This window comes from Patagioenas fasciata, chromosome 15, assembly GCF_037038585.1.
Source record: "Patagioenas fasciata isolate bPatFas1 chromosome 15, bPatFas1.hap1, whole genome shotgun sequence".
Classification (NCBI taxonomy): Eukaryota; Metazoa; Chordata; class Aves; order Columbiformes; family Columbidae; genus Patagioenas; species Patagioenas fasciata.
In genome coordinates, this window is record NC_092534.1 from 8,544,468 (window position 1) to 8,560,813 (window position 16,346).

Sequence of the window (16,346 nt, forward strand, 5' to 3'; positions counted from 1 at the left end):
TTTTTCTTGCAAAAGGGAGATGCCTTTTATTTGAATTGTTTTATTTGAGCAGGAGGTTGTTGTTTTGGGTTTTTAGCCAGTTAATATTCTTGGCTAGTGTTTCTTAGGTACTAAATATCCTCTCATGTGATCTTATTAAAACAGAACCATTTAGTTTCAAAGTTGTTTTCCTTTTTACGGTGTGTGCAAGAATATGAAAGTACAACCACTGGTATGTGACAGCTTTATTGAACACTTGGAGGAAAATACACCTTTCAGTGAGTGTTGTCCTTGTACACTGAGGTGAATGTGCCCATTTACCTTGAGAAAGAACCTAAAATTTACCTCTTTTTGAACAGATGAATAGAAAAGGAAAAAATAAAACCAAACCAGATTATTAAAGTATGTATAACTTAATAAAACGCCATTTCACTTTCTGAGGGCTCATTCAGGTATACCCTTCATCCTTTTTTTATTGTTGCTATCAGTATTCATATGCAGACCTACTGCTTACAAGATGCTTTTTATCACCTTTTAGATTCTTTCTAAAATAGATGTCAGTCATTTAAGGGATAAATGCAGTTGGTTTTATCATGAGGTTACTGCTTGTGTTGAGCCACTTCAGAGTTCCTAGGTCAGTGGTGGTTTCTGCACCAGCATTTTTAAACCCCCTTACTGAGTAATTGTTTAATATCCGCTTTTGTCAAGCTGGGCAGCCCTCTGCTAATCTTGCTTTTCATTTCTGCACCGTGGTTACATTAGACACTCTTGAGAAAAGATTGAGAGTGATTTGGTTCCACTGGTGTGAAGGTGAAAAGGATGCAAGTTCCTTACTGCAGGGGTTTGGCAGTTTCATGAGCTTCTTGGCTGAAGAATGATCCATGAAGATTTATTAGCTGATTTTTTTTTTCTGTTTTCAAGCAAAATTCTGTCTGGTGGTGTGGCCATTCCCCTTTAGCCATTGATAACGCACAGGGAGGTGAATTAGGCACTTCTCTAAATAACAGTAATGCCAAAAGGTTTAGAGAGTTTTCATCTTCCTGTAATAAAAATGTTAGATCCAAAATTCTAAACCAAAGCATAGGGGGGTTACTTCTATATATCCAATTTAATACTAGCAATCCTGGCCTCCTTCAACTGGAAGCACAAAGTGATTCTTAAAATTACCTATAGTCTATTACTACAGAAGGAGGAAGCTGAAGTATTTGTTCATTTTCTTTTAAGTAGCTTTAAAAACGAGGTACAGAAAAGGAAATAAAAAGAGGAGAAAGAGCAAAATATTTAATTTATTTTCTGCTTCAGGACCAATACTGTCCAACAGGAAAACGATTAAGGGATAATGGAAGGCTTCAGAGCAGGTGAGAAGTCTTCCTCCTTGCAGTATACTTAGAGCATTGCTGAGTACAATTCTCTTTGTCTTTTCTGAGCAGTCTGAGAGGATGGCGTCCTGATAGCCAGGTGTGAGAATGACAGCCCGTGTGTGAGAAATGTAAATCAAATTCTGATTTTTGCCATCACTGCAGAATGAATATGCACTTTTTTTACAGCAGCACCAATTACCTTCTCTTACGGCATCATGTAAGCTTGTGATACTACCGTAGTCACTCTAGGTATTATTAATTTTTAAGATGACACATACTGCAAGTATGCAAGGATATAAAGACAAGTAAAAAAGTAGACAACAATTATAGCTAATTTTAATGTTAAAAATATTTATTACTATGAAACATTGTTTTGCTCCCTTGTCAGTGAGAGAGAATCATCCTGTGATCCTGCAAATGTGCCTCTTATTTACAAAGCAAAGTTGAAAAAAAAAAATACAGTTCCATTCTGTTGTCTTCTGCGGAATCAAAATGCAGTACAGTTAGGGGGTTTTTTGCTGTTGCTTGAGGTTCACAGGTACTTTTCAGGGGCTGCAGCTTGCCTACCTGCTGACAATTACAAGAAGAAACAGAATTCACTTTGACAACAGTCCATGCATATAGTTGAGTTGTATCCTCAGTGCCTCTCGTGTACATTTCTAAATTCAAGATAACCTTGTTGCAAGGACAAGATTGCCCTTGTTGGTCTGAAAATCCTCATTATGTCCCAATTGCCAAGTCTATATAAATAGCTGCAGAATAGTTACGTTTGCCTGCACATCATAGAGGAAAGTACTGTTGCTGGGTGCTGGAATAATCTGCCATCTGATCTCAACTTTATCTGTAAAAAGAAACACCGAGCATCATGATTCTGCTTAATAAAATGAAAAGCACAAGTTGTGTGTCAGGTTCTCTAAGAGGAGATCTTTAGCGTGCTGTTACAGCAAGCTGCAGGCAAATGCTTATGAATACGTATTTTTAAGCCTCAAAGAACACTTGAGATAGAGAATTTAGGCTGCATCTTGAATGTTACTGCTGTGACAGTGCAGCACAGATGGCTTTCCTCATTTAAGCTTAACCCTTTTTACTTTCCTATTGCCACCACGCTTGCCTTTCATTTCAAGTTGGCACTGACAAAGTGAGGTGTGATAGACAGGATGTAGCAAAAAGCAAAGCTACAATCTCATCCATATGGAAAAGTTACCGCTCCTGTTCATCTCTACTACAGATTACGCAGTGGGAAAGAGGCCAAAACTACTGATAGACTTGATGGAAAAGGCACCTACCAAGTTCAGCCTGGAACAGGTGATAGGTGTCGGGGTTACGAATGGTGGAAGCGATGTAGACCTCAGGAGGTTTTCTATCTCCTCTGGAAGTGGAGAGGTTTTGTAGCATAGCAATAAGGGCTAAAGTTATCTCTGGATCATATACCACATCTGCACAAAAAGGAAAACACTCAGTATTTATTGAGAATTGAGCGAAAAGCAGAATGAAAATTGCAAAACAAAAATACGAAAACATTCACCTTGCAGGAGAATACGGCTTTTGTATTCAAGGGTTAAAAATTCTCAAGAAGAGGCCTTAGAAAATGCTGCTACTTTATGTGCTACGTCAGGTTTCCCTCTAATACCAGTCCAAAATCACTTAAAATCAGCGCTCCTTTTTGTAAATGGATTGTCAGATATTGTATTTAAGCCCATCTTATGGGAGACAGCAAAAACATTGAGTGTTGGTACTCTCTGTCATGACTACTTAGCAGAAGGAAACTGCACTGTTTAAAAACCTGTATTTCAGAAGCTGATTGCAAAGGACTTGAACTGCAGCAGTTTTCATCTTGAATAATGTCCCTGAGAGCCGATCTGGGGATGCAAGGTAAGACTGATCGCTAAGGGGTACAAAATCTCAGCCTTACTAATTAGCACTGTGATTCTGAGACATTGTCAATCCGGTGTTAAGGACTGACATTCAAGTGGTGGTTGTTTACCACACAGAAGTGTCAAGGCCTGTGCACGTACCACTGATGGACACACTGGTTGCTCTTAAGGGACTGTAATAAGGGAATGTCCTGCAGGAATTAAATAGATCTGTGTAAATCACTTTCAGTTTTGAGTTACTGCCATGAGTCCAACTTGGACTGGTTTGTGTGTTCTCTGAACAGCAGACTTGGCATTAGGTAACATACAGTGACTTCATTTTATGTAATTCACGTACTTAATGCATTGTGTGATACCTTTGATGACAAAGGCAGCATATTTTGTCATTTTTTCACCTGAATTCTTAAGTAATATTAGCTTCGCAAAGCCCTGAATCAGGGAGTAAAATCCTGTAGCTACAGTTAAGAAATCTTACCATTGCTAAGTTTTCCATTATTAGGGTTTTTTTTATAAACTCCAGATTTATACATACACAAGTTCCAAAAAAAGGTTTGTATCTGTTTTTTTTTAATCTCCCTAACTTGTGTATTCCTGCATGATAGCACACGGTGAGACATAAAGCAGAGGCGTAAAGTACCTGCTGCAATTATGACGTCAGGCTGAAGATCCAACAGTTGTTTTCCTGTAACTGAGCCCCAGTCCAGTTCTGCAACGATTAGTTTTGGGTTTTGGTAATTTGTTGCTTCTGCCTCCTGGCCTCCGGTCTCTGTTTGGATATGCTGGGTAGTTTCAGGCTCCAAGACAAAGCCGTTCAAACAGATGTTTTCTGCCAGCTGTTTGAGAACGCCATGGTGGTGGTCACTAAATATGTACGTTTTAGGGTTGCAGGTTTTACAGATTGCAATTCCAGTGAAGCCGATCCCACTTCCTAATTCCAAGACCGTCCTGGAGGTTAACGGAGTAAAAGAAGTACTTATTACAGCTCCAAATTGAGTTAGGAAATCAAAACATTCCAAGCAATCTAAAGGTAAAATCAGTTACAGATTTTTTCAATAATTTTTGAGTAAACCATCTACAATCTAATTTTTGTCTCAAAGAGCTGGTAAACACTGAAGATGCAATTGTAAGCATAAAATTAATTATTTGAAATACTGCTTTTGCTTGTGGTACAAAGGATTTCCACCTGGTTTTAGACTTCTGCAACCTGGTTGTCTCCATCTGAACTGGTTGTCCAATTCTTTTAATAGTCCATGGAAAGGAACAGACACTTCAGTAGCACAGCTCCTTTCCTTGTCAGGTCAAGACTTTAAATTAACTTGGTTGAATCTTTACTCAAAAGTGCTTGTTCCTCTTGGCTGCTTATAAACAGAGTCGAGACAATGAAATTGGATGCGCACACCTGCACATAGATCATCTGAAGAGAGGCGAGATGAATCCCATCACGAGGTGAAGTGCACTAGTTCAGTTACAGGCTCGACAGTGCAGTAGCTGAAACTTAACAGCTGGCTTTACAGAGCAGGTCAGGCTGTATGGGGTAATGTTTGGATCTTAAAACCTGTCTTAAAAGAACTATGAGCTCCGCTCCTGGATTGAAGTTTGACTGCTGCAGAACAGACGAGGGCAGCAGATATCCAGTAGCAAAAGGCCATAGCCATTTCCATTATTTTGGGGGTAAATATTGTATGTTATTAAATTACAGGTGTGTAGCTCACACTATGAATAAAAATATCTTTTCTGATCTTTTATCTGTGCTGCTGCCGTTACCTGTTACTAAAAACCCCAGAGTTCTCTATTGCCCATTCCGCGAGATGAAGAGCAGCGTCCCACGTGACGAGCCCCGTGGTTCCTCCGGAGATAATTGCCACGCTCTCGGACAGGGTAACACATCCTCCCGTGGGCTGCGGGACACACACGAGAAGACAAGGATGGATCAGCACAGACAACAGGTTTTACACTTTACAATCCATATTAGTGCCTGGAAACAGGCAGGAAACACTCCAGGTTTCTGGGAGGTTATTTTTAAAGCAAATTATTGCTTAGTTCAGATGATTAAAAGTGGTGTATAATGATGTGGTAGTAGTTCTTACCAGTAAGTAGTTTTTGTAACAGCGAGTAGATTCTTCTTCATTTAAAATATCTGCCAGTGCATCATACAGTTCATCCAGTGGTTCAGCTGCTGTGGACTCGTGCTGTGTGACAGAGAACAGGAAAGTGTGGGGTATCAGATTGTTTGTCATGAAACAGAAAACGTGCACACTTTCTGTCCCATTTTAATAGATTGTTGGCCATAATATTTTACACTGAATGTGGTTTTGTTATTACATAACATAAAACTGGCATATTTTCAAGAAAAAAAAAAAGAGTTGCAAGCAACATAAAAAGCAGCCACTACCTTTTTGATGAGTTCGGTCAGAAAGCATCTTCTGTACTTGGTGGAAGGGGGATATTTTACACACAGAGGGTGGAGAATGGTCTAAAACAAGAACAGTGATTGACACCGGTGATCAAGTGAAGATTTTATGAAAGGCAGCGAGGGGCCAGAGAAAGGCCGGGGAGTCACTGAGTGGCTCCTTGCATCATGAAATGCATTTAGTCTATAGCTAAAAAAAACTATGCTGAGCCAGAAAATGAAACTTTATTTCTGATCAGTGTGTTAGTTTGCAGATCTGTGGCAGAAAATGCATTTTTCACTTTTCAAAGAGTGAATAGCAAAACTGAGTGGAAAGATAATCCAATCAGCTGCTCTTCTTTTGCTTTTCTCTTTCTTCTTTTTGGTTTTCTGCCGTATTTGCAAAGTTCAAGCACTGTACAGATTGGTGCCTCCCTGCAGTGACCTGGGTCACCTCCCTTTGACCACTGGAGCACCAGACACAGAACCAGTGGGGCTGACTTGCTTGTGACATTAAAGACATTTGTGCCCAGGCACACGGCTCTTATTGTTGATGCTAAGAACAGCTAAGTAACAGGAAGAGAAGGAAATCTGCTATTCTGCCAGGCTCAATGAAAAACTGTGGCACCAGGTTTTTCTGAGCAAAACCCAGCACAGGACAGCAGTCACTTGGGTCACAAGAGGTGGCAGCCCGGGGTACCGTGTGACACCGAGCTGTCCCCCCTTACCTTGTGCAGAATATCCACCAGCAGGGAGGAATCCAGCGAAGTCTGCAGGTTTTGTTCCAGCTCCTAAAACAGAATAAAGCTGCATCTTGCCTGTCCCCGCCGGATGTCACCCCCTGAGGCCGATCCGCTCCTTCCCCTGCTCGCCTTCGTACCAGCCAGGGGAAGGAGCGGAGCTGCCGGGCCGCCAGGAAGCGGCGCTGGAAGCGGATCCCCAGCTCCGGCTCGGCCATGGCGGCACCCGCAAGCCGCGAGTCCCCGGCCTCGCCTGATCGCCGTGCCGGGGCGGGGCCGCCGTCAGTCAGGAATCCTCCGTCCTGAGCGGGGCCTCGAACCCCTGACCTTCCCGGTTAGAGGCTGATGCTCTCCCAGCCCGCAGGGGGCGCCACTCGGGACCCCTCACGTTGCCCCGGGCTCGGCCTGCACGTGGGACCACCTCGCCCCCTGATGACGCATCATTGTGCGCCCTGAGGACGTCACTGCTGTGCGCCGTGGCGAAGGACACAGCGCCCGCCCGCCGCACCGAGCCGGGCCAGGCCGCACCGGGACCGGCGCCGTCATGAGCGGCTACAGCGAGGACGAGAAGCTGCGGCTGCAGCAGCTCCGCGTCCTGCGGCGCCGCTGGCTGCGGGACCAGGAGCTGAGCGAGCGGGAGCCCGTCCTGCCGCGGCGGCAGCTAGGGCCGGTGGCCGCGTTCTGGGAGCGGTTCCTGCAGCCCGGGGGGCTCTGGCGGCAACAGGTGACCGGGGGACGGGACACGGGCCTGGACCCGCCGCCCCGAGCAGTCCCGGGCCTGACGCGTGTCCCTGTGTCCCACAGGTGTTCAAGGCCTACCAGACCGCCGGGTTCGTCCTGGTGCGGGTCCTGGTCCCCGCCTGGGTCATCTGCTACTACCTGAAGTACCACGTCATGGTGCGTGCGGCCCCGGGGACACGGGAGGGGAGTCGGGGAGAGCGAGGGCGGTCTGGGCTGAACCCGAGAAGAAGCTTTGTCCTGCAGGGGGTGGTGGAACCAGCGGCCACTTCAGTGTGAACGTGCTGGTTAAGTGTCTGCTGCAGGTTCAGGTGGCGTCCCATGGTGTGGTCAGCATTTGTTTTTCCTTGCTTGAGTGACACAAATATATTTTTGGTGATGTTTTATGGCAGTGGCCAATTTTGACTGTGCTGCCTCCTGTGAGCTGGAAAGCCGCGTCTTAATTGTTGCTTTCCCAGAGGAAAGACTGAGAGAGCTGTGTCTGTTCAGCCTGGAGGAGAAGCTGAGAGGGGATCTTATCGATGCTTATAAATATCCCAAGGATGGGTGTCAAGAGAATGGGATCAGACTCCTTTCAGTGGTGCCCAACAATAGGATGAGAGGCAGTGGGCACAGACTGAAAAACAGAAGGTTCTGTCTGAATATGAGAAGAAACTTTGTTACTTTGAGGGTAAGGGAGCACTGGAACAGGCTGCCCAGAGAGGTTGTGGAGTCTCCTTCTCTGGAGACATTCAGAACCTGCCTGGACCTATCCCGTGCAAGTGCTTGAGATGAACCTGGACTGGATGATCTGCAGAGGTCCCTTCCAACCCCAGTCGTTCTGTGATTCTGTGTCCCTGGGGATGACCAGACTGCAACTGCTGGTGTGGGGAAGGGCTGTGGCAAACGCACCAATGATGGGACGAACCTTCCACTTCTAGTGTTATCCTGCTTGGGAGGGGTAATTGTTTTAGCCTTGGGTCTTTAAGTAATGGAAAGTACCCAGCCTAATGAGTCTTGTACTCAGCAGAGCTCATGTTCTAGAAGGGTTGACATCCCTCTTTTGGAAATCCTTTAAACTTCATCTGGGTAACACTTCTTTTTCCTCACCTCCTCTCTCTCTTCTCCCCCCTTCCTCTTTCAGAAAACGCCGCACGGTGTTGTTATGTCAAATCCACGGATATTCCCAGTAAGTCTATTAATACTTGTTTTATCTTCCAGCTTGGTAAAATAGGCAGAAAAGGGATGACCTGGGGAGGAGTGCAGGTTTGTGCAGTAGCTGTGCAGGGAGAATTTCTAGAAGGATGAGCTTGATCCTGTGGGCTGCCCTGGAGCAGCACAGTTACAGTATTTTTGAGCAGTTTTCATCTTGTCCTTGTTTCAGTGGTACTTCCCTCTGTAGCAGCAGACTTTCAAGTACCTGGCTGACAGCACTGCCCATCCTGGGCAGAAAATACAAGCGTTCCCTTCTGGCAACACAAGCCTTAGTTATGGCACAGTAACAGCATCTTTATGTTTAAAGCCTCTGTGAAAGCCCAGGTATTAATGCATGGAATGACAGAGAGGAGTGGTTCTCCTTCTCCTCACTGCCAGGGGTGGCTGTTGTCAGGAGTTGAGAGTTCAGTGCTAACCATGTGTTGGTTCTGGCCACACAAGTTTGGTCCCAGGCGTCCCTAAAGGTCCCCCACACTCAGGCATCCCCAGAGAGATGGAGCTGTGCCACCCTCCACTTGGGCTCAGGTTTGCAAAGCAGAGAGTGTCAGAGTGTTTGTTTTTTACCAGTTTTCAAACTGCTCTGAGCTGTTACTTATTATTTGGTGTAGTGAGTCAGTGGGCAGATATTCTCATATAAGTTTATCTTTGCTATTTCTGCCAGTTGCACTTTTTTTTTTTTGCATAATATCTGCCTAATTGTGCTTTATCTGAAATAATGAAAAGTTCTATTGCTAACAACCATATAGCAACATACTGGAGGCCAAGCTGTGGGACTCTGACTTCAGCCTAATTACCCACCATGGGTTTGGAGACTCACAGCTGTGCTGTGTTGAAGGTGGTTGTGCAATGCTGTAAGTCCAATAGACATTTTTTTAAAACCAGATAGTCTCAAAATGTTTGGCTGCTGTTCTGTAGCTGAAAAGAAGGGGTAAAGCAAGTCTAGATTTCGGATAATTTGGCTGTGATGTAACTTCAGCAGCCTGGGAAATGTTGAGTGAATGAGAGTGTTCTGAGTGAGTTGTAGTAAGATATTATTTTTTGTCTGGAAGTGGGGATGGTTAGAGCAGAATTGAAAGTTGAAGAGAGGGACTGGGTGCAGGAGGAGATGCTCACCATGCTCTCTTGTTCCTTCAGGGGGACAGGATTTTAGAGACTGGAGAAATTATGCCACCCTTGCCAGAAGAACATGATGAGCACCACTGAAAGCTGATTTCCTCCTGCACCAAACGAAGCGAGAGCTGCAGCTGCTTTATCTCGTCTATAAAAAAGTTTATCGTGCTTCGCCTCAGCCTTTCTGTCATTTACTTTCTCCTTAGTCCAATTCGTTCCAGTTGCTACTCGAATGGGAGTTTCTTTTGCCTTCATTGAGCATTATTGCTAAGTCCTGGTGACCTCCGATGCCCCTTCCTCAGCTTTTTATCTGACCTGACAAGACCTGGCAGCAGGACAGTCTGACAGCCTGACAGTCACAGGAGAGCGGCTGTAGATCGCAGGGGATTGTGGCTACACACACACACACACAGAGCTAGCAGAAATGGCACTGCTGCCCCAAATAATTTGTTCTTTACCCTTTAGCACTTCTTCTCTATCCTCAGCCCTTTCTGAGCTGGAGTCTTCCTACCCTCACTGGCCCTACATACCCGGGCCACTGTGTACTGGGGGAGACCACGCTCTTGATGAGCAGGGAATTGGAGTTGATGATCCATATGGATCCCTGCCATCTTGAGGTACTTTATGATTCTAAATATTTTGGTGGCTCCTTTGGGGATAGAAATGGTTTAACCAGCAATCCAAAGGGTAACCTGAGGAATGCAAGGGGAGGGGCTGGGACAGAAGCCCCTCATGGAACCCTCATGGAACCATGTGTGACCAGTATAGCCAGTGTTTGTGAGGTCAAGGTTGCAGGCAGGAGCCCCGCTGCTGTTCCTGGGGGCAGCCAGACCTCTCACAACACCTCTGGTAGGAACTCGCACCAACAGGCCATGGCCAACGCGGGGCTGAAAACTCTGGTGCCGTCGAAGGAGATCAGGGAGGCCGTGGACCCCATATCAGGCACCCATGCTCAGCCTGCAGCCTCCAGGTGCCTGCTGAGCCCTCAGGCCCTTGCCAAGCCCTCAGACGCCTCTTTCCTCGGGTAAAGGGCAGCTCAGGGTGGGCTGGCAACTGGGAACAAAGTGGAGGAGCAAGTATGGGCTGAGAGGAGGCAGCAAGATCCTGCTGGTCACTACTGGAAGGTTCTGGCTGGGGGCACTGGGGAAGCTCCAGGGTCCCTGGAAGGGCTGCAAAGACAGCAGGGGTTGTTGGGGGGCACTGGGAAAGGCAGAGAGTCAAGGGGGAGACTGGGAAGTTGATGGGGCTATTGAGGGTTATCAGTGGCAACAAGGGGGCAATGGGGTTAATGGAGGGGTCGTGGGGGCCACAGGGGGACCAAGACCTGTGTGTGCTTTCCATGGCTTTGGGGGTCCCTGTCACCGGCTCTGCCTCACGGTGTGTCAGTGTCCCCAGCGTGGAGTTCCCGAGGAGCGCTCCTTCCCCAAGCTGCTGCAGCCTGAAGCGAACCTTTGGCTCCACCAACTTGCTGCTGCTCAGCCTGGATGACGCCGATGACACCGCAGAGGAGGAGGAGGAAGAGGATGAGTCCTCCCCGGGCCCCTGCCTGCACTCGCCATGCCCCAAGGCTAACACTGAGCCCACTGCCCCACCGGTGAGTGACTGCTGGGGTCCCCTGGCACCCCCACTCCACTAATGAGAGGCTGGTTGGGGTGCCCTACATCTCCAAGGATCTCCTGCACACTTCTGCAATTCTCATGAGGAGCTGGGGACTGTGACATCTCCTGAGGACACCCCACACCCAGGGGGGTACCTGATACCCCCAGGGCTCCAAAATTCCCCCAAGGAAGCCCTAACACCTCTTTTCCTCTAGTGAGAGCCCCCACAGCACTACAGGGAATTTGCAGTACCCCCAGAGTTCTGTGGACATCCCCTAGAGCTGCCCTGATCCCCCCTGTCTCTATGATGTGGGGCCCAGGTGGCTGTTCTGTGCCACAGACTCAGTCCCAGGTCTCAAGCACTGGTGTGGGTCAGGTTGTGGAGCCTGTGCATGGGGCCCTGGGATCTCCTGGGCATTTTGGAACAGATAACCCCCCCTGAGTAGAGGGAATGGATACCTCTCCTTAAACAGGGAGGGGTTTGACTGTAACCACCCTACCAAAAAAGACAATACAGGACACGGAACTTGACCCGGCACAGTTACAGCCACAGCATTCATCACCGCCACCTGCCCTGTCAGCATGAAGGAGCTCGTGGCACCTGTCGAGCAGGAGGAGCACCCACCCATTGTGAGACACCACACTGCTGACGCGTGCTGGACCTGCGTGGCAAGTGTCCCTCCGCAAATACAGTGTGGCTTTCCCCCTGGGGGCTTTGGGCCTCAGACCTCTCAAAATCTTTGGGTCTTATTTCCCTCTTGTGCTAAATGTGGGCAATGTGTTATCTCGACAAATCAAAATTCTTCTGGGTTTGTATGATATTGTTCCCTCAAATGTCTTATTTTACACACACCCCTTACACATATGTACACACAGGAGTAAAGGGGGTACACACAGGTACATCTTCTACATAACTTCCTTTTGAGATCCTTGCTAGCTAAAAAATATTAGAACCACTCTGATCAGTGATAGATACACATATATAATATATATTTAGTGAAGAGTTAACGTTTCTTTGCACCTCTGTTGTTGCAAAAAGCCTCCCAACAGCTCAAGGCTGCATGGAGGAAGACCTCCTCCCAAATGGGTGATGGACCGTATGCTCTGAGCTGTGACTTTCTGTTCAGCCCTTGGGGGAACCATCAGGACCTTGTCGTTCTCAGGCTGCAAAGGAGAGGGTTGAGGGCAGATACCAGGAAAGAGCCACTTGCCAGTCCCAAACTGGGGCAAACTGGAGGCAGAGCAGGAGGTGAGGATGGAGGGAGGTGCTCATTAAAAGCTTGATGTCTTTGGAAACAAGGACTGGAAGATCCTTGGGTGCTTGAACACACCAGCTCTTCCTCTCACCTGCTGTGCCTCAAGTGGGAGTTGCTGGTTCAGCACTGTTTGTGAGAACTTGGCCAAGAAGCCACCCTGGGCATCCCCTGGTCCTTGTCAGCTCAGTCTGTGCCATCCTTCATGGCTGGCTTGTTGGGCCTGCTCCATGTCACCTCGCAATCCCTCCCACCCCCCAGGCTGTCCCATTGTGTACCAGCTCCCAGTCAGTCCCAGGCAAACTTGTTTTCCAGAGGAGGAGACGCTGAGGATACAGAGCTATCTCAGCACCTGTGTCTGTGCTGATGCACGGTGGAACCCATGAGGATTGATATGATACTTGCTTCTTGAATATCGGCTGATCTCGACTGTGCAGGTCCGTGGGGCCGGGCAGGCTGCAGCCTGCGGCACTGTGAGAACCGGCTGATGCTCCTGCAGAACTGCTCTCCATCAGCTTCGAGAAGTTGTGGGGACCAGGAGAGAGCCTTCGCAACTGGCGGAGTGCAAGTTCAGCAGCATCGTCAGAAAAGGCTGAGGATGACCCAGGCAGCTACAGGCCAGCCAGTGTTGCTGCAGTCCCCAGGAAAAAACAGAATGAGGCCCTTTAGAAGGTATGGCAGGTGGAAGAGATGGGGAACACTCATCGTAGTTACAGTGTCTGAAACGTGATCGCTTTCTGCGATACGATGACAAGGTTTGATCAGGGCAGAGCAGGGGATGACATTTAACTTGCCTTCAGCAAGGCTTTCAGTGCTACTAAAGCATTCATTTCCGGTAATGCAGTTCACTGAAATATTGATGCCACTGCTGCATCGGCTGAAAGTTTGATTCTCTATCAATGATAGAAATAGGAACTTAGCTGGAATAACTGGAACCTTCAGTCTTTCTCCATTGCTCCCGGGTGAAGATGTGATGGCTGGTACAATTTACATGCCTCAGTTTATACATCTAAAATTAAGTTATGTAAATCCCAGTTCATGTGACTTCCTAACAGAACATGCTGGCATTCATCCACTGTTTGAAATCACTTTGTAGCTGGGCAAATTTAGTTTTATACGTTTATTCTCCAAGTATAGGGGGCCAAGCTGATAATGTAATTCCAGCCAGGAACTCCCTTGTCACATCAGAAGAGCTGGACGTCAAGCAGCTGCTTTTTTTGTGCTGTGTAGATACGATGTTGAAACCCACACTGAGTGTGCAGTGACTCCACTGCTCCTCTCTTCACTCAGTGCTGTGCAGTCATACTTCTCGTGTCTCAATTAATAACCATGTGCATAACAAAAGCAGCTTAACTCAGCTGCCCACACATAAGCGTGCAGAGACATTTTAGGTGCTTTGGAGATCTTCACTTGTCTCCAACTGCTCCTTAGTAAGGTTGAATATAGCAAGGATGAAAACATCCCATATGTCTTGTGTGATGTGTGGACATCTCGGACACCCTGTCCCGTTACAGCTGATGCTGTTGTTTAGATGGTGATGGGTCTCACTTGCAATACCCACCATGGTGTAGCCGGTGGTTTCTTACTCAGCCCAACTTCACCTTTTCCGCAGTGGTTCCCAACACATTTTGTCTTACACTGGGCAGGGGAGCCTCGCTGTCCATTTCAGGGTGCAGGGCCATGTGCCGGGACACCTGCCCTGTGCTTTTCTCGGGTGCTGAGGGAGCACCCTGTGATTTCCCCAGCCCAGGAAACCTGCCTGTGGGTGAGGGCAGCAGGGAACAGCTCTTCCCCTGGTCCACTCTTGGAGAGCAAAGGGAGAGCTGCTTCTGCAGCCTCTGGAAAAGATCCGTCTACGAATAAGTGCATCAGTATGACCAGCAGTTACATCTCACAGGGAGATGGACAGAAGCAAAAGCTATTCACTTGGCTTTTGGTTCCTGCATCGTCTTCACAGAAGACTGACGGGTTTGCCAAACGTGTTGCTATCACAACTCCCCTCAGCTGCCCACACAGAAAGGCTCAGGTCCCCTTGGGCTGGGTCCAACAGCCTAAAGATAACATTTCCCCCATTAAGCAGCTGTCCTTTTTCATTCAGCAATCATTAATCCCCCCTCCAAGTGCAGTGGCATGAACGATGCTGCTTTTGCTGAAACAATGACCATTTATTTCACATCTGCGTGTGCCAGATCGGCTTGGCCATTTTCCCTTATTGACTGCGGGAGGGGAGCACCCCTGCACCCCGAGCTCAGCAGGAGCTGCCCCTGCTCCACATCTCAGTGGTGCAGGAGGGTTTGAAGTTGCTTCTTAAACAGGTGAGTCTGAACTGAAGCTGGGGCGGGTAGAACTGAAGCTGGCAGGGGGAACATGTTCCACCTGAGGGCTGTGGTTTTTGGGCAGAGCTTTTGAGGGGCCATCGAGGCTCCCGCCGCCGAACACCCACGCTCCGCTCCCGCCTGGCTCCCCGCCACCGCGGGCTGCAGGATGGCTGCGCATCGCCGGGAGCGCCGGGCCGGCTCCCTGCCAGCCTCATGTGCTGCCAGGTCATTAAGAGCTGTAATTAGCCAGGGTTCGGCGGCTCCTTCCAAGGCGGCAGGGCAGGCCGGGCAGCCCGGATCCGCTCAGCCCCGGGCTCCCATCCCTGCGCCGGGCGCGCCCGGGCTCTGATCCTGCGCCTGCCCCGGGGAGCGGATGGGAACCGCTCGCCCCGCGGCGCCGGGACACGCTCAGCGGCTCACGTAGCCTCAGAAGAAGAGGTGTTCTCGGTCCGGGAACTCAGGACCGTGACCCCCACCGTTCGCACCCGAAGCTCCGAGCGACCGGAGACCCGCGGCCCTGGGACAGAGCCTCCGCGCCCGCCGCTCCCGCCGGAGCCTCGGGGGGAAGCACCGCCTTCGGTGCGGACCCCCGGACAGAGGGGGCGCTCTCCCCCCAGCAGCCCGCAAAGCACCCTGGGAATTGTAGTCCTCACTCTCAGCGCAGGGCCCCCGCTACCGGCCCGCCGCGCCGCCGCCCTCCCCCGCTCCCGCCGGCCCCTCGCCCGCCGAGGGGGGACCCGCGGCCGCCCCCCCGGCTCCGAATCACCGCTCCCGGCGCGCCCCGCTCCGCCACCGCCTTCCGCTTCCTCCGCGCGGCGCCCCTCGGGGCTTGTAGTCCCCCCGCGCTATTCACAACGACCTCTGCGCTGTTTCCGCGCCGTAGCGTCCGAAGGCCGGGATGGGGCGCTACGCCACGGCGGCGGCGTAAGGGCGGGCTCAGGGACTCCGGGGCAGGCCGGGCCGGCGGCGGAGCGGGAGGAAGACGCCGGCAGAGCGGCCGGGAGCCGCGGCGGCGGGCAGGCGGGAGGGCGGGCGGGAGGGAGGGGGTGGAAGTTGCTCTGCCCGGGGGAAAGTGCGGGGCCGGGGGGGGACGCGAGCAGCAGCGCGGCCGCCTCCATCCCCAGGTAAGCGGCAGCGGAGGGCGGTGGGGGCCTCCGGGGGCGCGGGGGAGGCGGAGACGGGCCTCCCGCTGCAGCCTCGCGGGCCGCGGCTCCCGGCAGCGGGAGCTCTCCCGGACGGAGCTTTCGGCTGGGCCCTGGCCATCCCGGGCCGCCCCGCACCACCTGTTGCCGGTGGGCCCGAGCCGGCTGGGCCGGGGGGGCGGTGGGAGCCGGGCCTGGAGGCCCGCGGGGGGACCCGGTGTCGGGGTCCTGCTGCTGGGGGGAGCCGGGAATCCCACCTCGGGGCTCTGCGGCTGTTGGGGTGCCCTCCCAGGTTGTGAGTGACCCGGGGGCTGCAGCCGCCCTGCTCAGACCTCAGCCCGGCCACACGCCCCGACGGGGCTTCAATGGACTCGGGTGTCGTGCAGCAGCCGTGGGGAGACGGCTCTGATCTCAGCCCGGGGAGAGCAAACCCCCTGGTTCTCCTCGCCTTGCTGATGGTGGGTAACGGGCTGGGTGCTGCTGAGCGCCGGCTTGGGGGCTGGAGCACGGCAGAGCCCCCGAGAGAACCAGGGATGCCTGTTCTTCAGGTCTGCACCCTAACCTTCCAGGTTAGAAACCCGTCTGCTGGGGGGTGAGCAGGGTTTTGTGCAGAGATGTTAAAACATTTGCGAGTTTGCCCTTTGGAATCG

At 50.3% G+C, this 16,346-nt stretch overlaps 3 protein-coding genes across 12 annotated transcripts in view; 2 read left to right on the forward strand and 1 right to left on the reverse strand.

The window, feature by feature from the left end:
* Window positions 1-1,671: 1,671 nt before the first annotated feature.
* Window positions 1,672-6,664, reverse strand: EEF2KMT (eukaryotic elongation factor 2 lysine methyltransferase). Of its 4 annotated transcripts, none has more exons than XM_065851073.2 (8): window positions 6,484-6,664; window positions 6,332-6,394; window positions 5,607-5,687; window positions 5,302-5,403; window positions 4,979-5,112; window positions 3,852-4,159; window positions 2,627-2,776; window positions 1,672-1,910 (listed from the first exon to the last, which is right to left on the reverse strand). In XM_065851073.2, exons 1-8 carry the CDS (start codon window positions 6,559-6,561, stop codon window positions 1,873-1,875), a joined length of 954 nt encoding a protein of 317 aa, XP_065707145.2. In that variant the 5' UTR covers window positions 6,562-6,664; the 3' UTR covers window positions 1,672-1,872. The 4 variants fall into 4 exon arrangements, with proteins under 4 accessions (XP_065707145.2, XP_065707144.2, XP_071671466.1 ...); XM_065851072.2 differs by having other exon boundaries at window positions 1,672-2,181; XM_071815365.1 differs by having other exon boundaries at window positions 1,672-1,903; window positions 2,623-2,776.
* Window positions 6,665-6,788: 124 nt separating this feature from the next.
* NDUFB6 (NADH:ubiquinone oxidoreductase subunit B6) lies at window positions 6,789-9,563 on the forward strand. The gene is made up of 4 exons (XM_065851074.2): window positions 6,789-7,067; window positions 7,148-7,240; window positions 8,205-8,249; window positions 9,410-9,563. Exons 1-4 carry the CDS (start codon window positions 6,888-6,890, stop codon window positions 9,476-9,478), a joined length of 387 nt encoding a protein of 128 aa, XP_065707146.1. The 5' UTR covers window positions 6,789-6,887; the 3' UTR covers window positions 9,479-9,563.
* A 4,875-nt stretch (window positions 9,564-14,438) lies between these two features.
* CAPN15 (calpain 15) overlaps window positions 14,439-16,346 on the forward strand; it is a 59,252-nt gene continuing 57,344 nt past the window's right edge. For 5 of the 7 annotated variants that reach the window (XM_071815046.1, XM_065850810.2, XM_065850813.2 and 2 more), the window contains exon 1: window positions 15,583-15,678. The gene's annotated coding sequence lies outside the window, so the exon portion shown is untranslated. Of the gene's footprint in view, window positions 14,552-15,392; window positions 15,479-15,582; window positions 15,679-16,346 lie in introns of those variants that run through there. The other 2 variants (XM_065850811.2, XM_071815045.1) reach the window with 2 other exon arrangements.

Coding starts and splice junctions, on each gene's coding strand:
- EEF2KMT (XM_065851072.2), bottom strand. CDS start 6,561: ATGGCCGAGCCGGAGCTGGGGATCCGCTTCCAGCGCCGCTTCCTGGCG. Junction 6,395..6,483: donor TCCGCTCCTTCCCCTGGCTG/GTACGAAGGCGA, acceptor ATTCTGTTTTAG/GAGCTGGAACAAAACCTGCA. Junction 4,160..4,978: donor TCTGGGGTTTTTAGTAACAG/GTAACGGCAGCA, acceptor GTTAACCTCCAG/GACGGTCTTGGAATTAGGAA.
- NDUFB6 (XM_065851074.2), top strand. CDS start 6,888: ATGAGCGGCTACAGCGAGGACGAGAAGCTGCGGCTGCAGCAGCTCCGC. Junction 7,068..7,147: donor GGGGGCTCTGGCGGCAACAG/GTGACCGGGGGA, acceptor TGTGTCCCACAG/GTGTTCAAGGCCTACCAGAC. Junction 7,241..8,204: donor ACCTGAAGTACCACGTCATG/GTGCGTGCGGCC, acceptor TTCCTCTTTCAG/AAAACGCCGCACGGTGTTGT.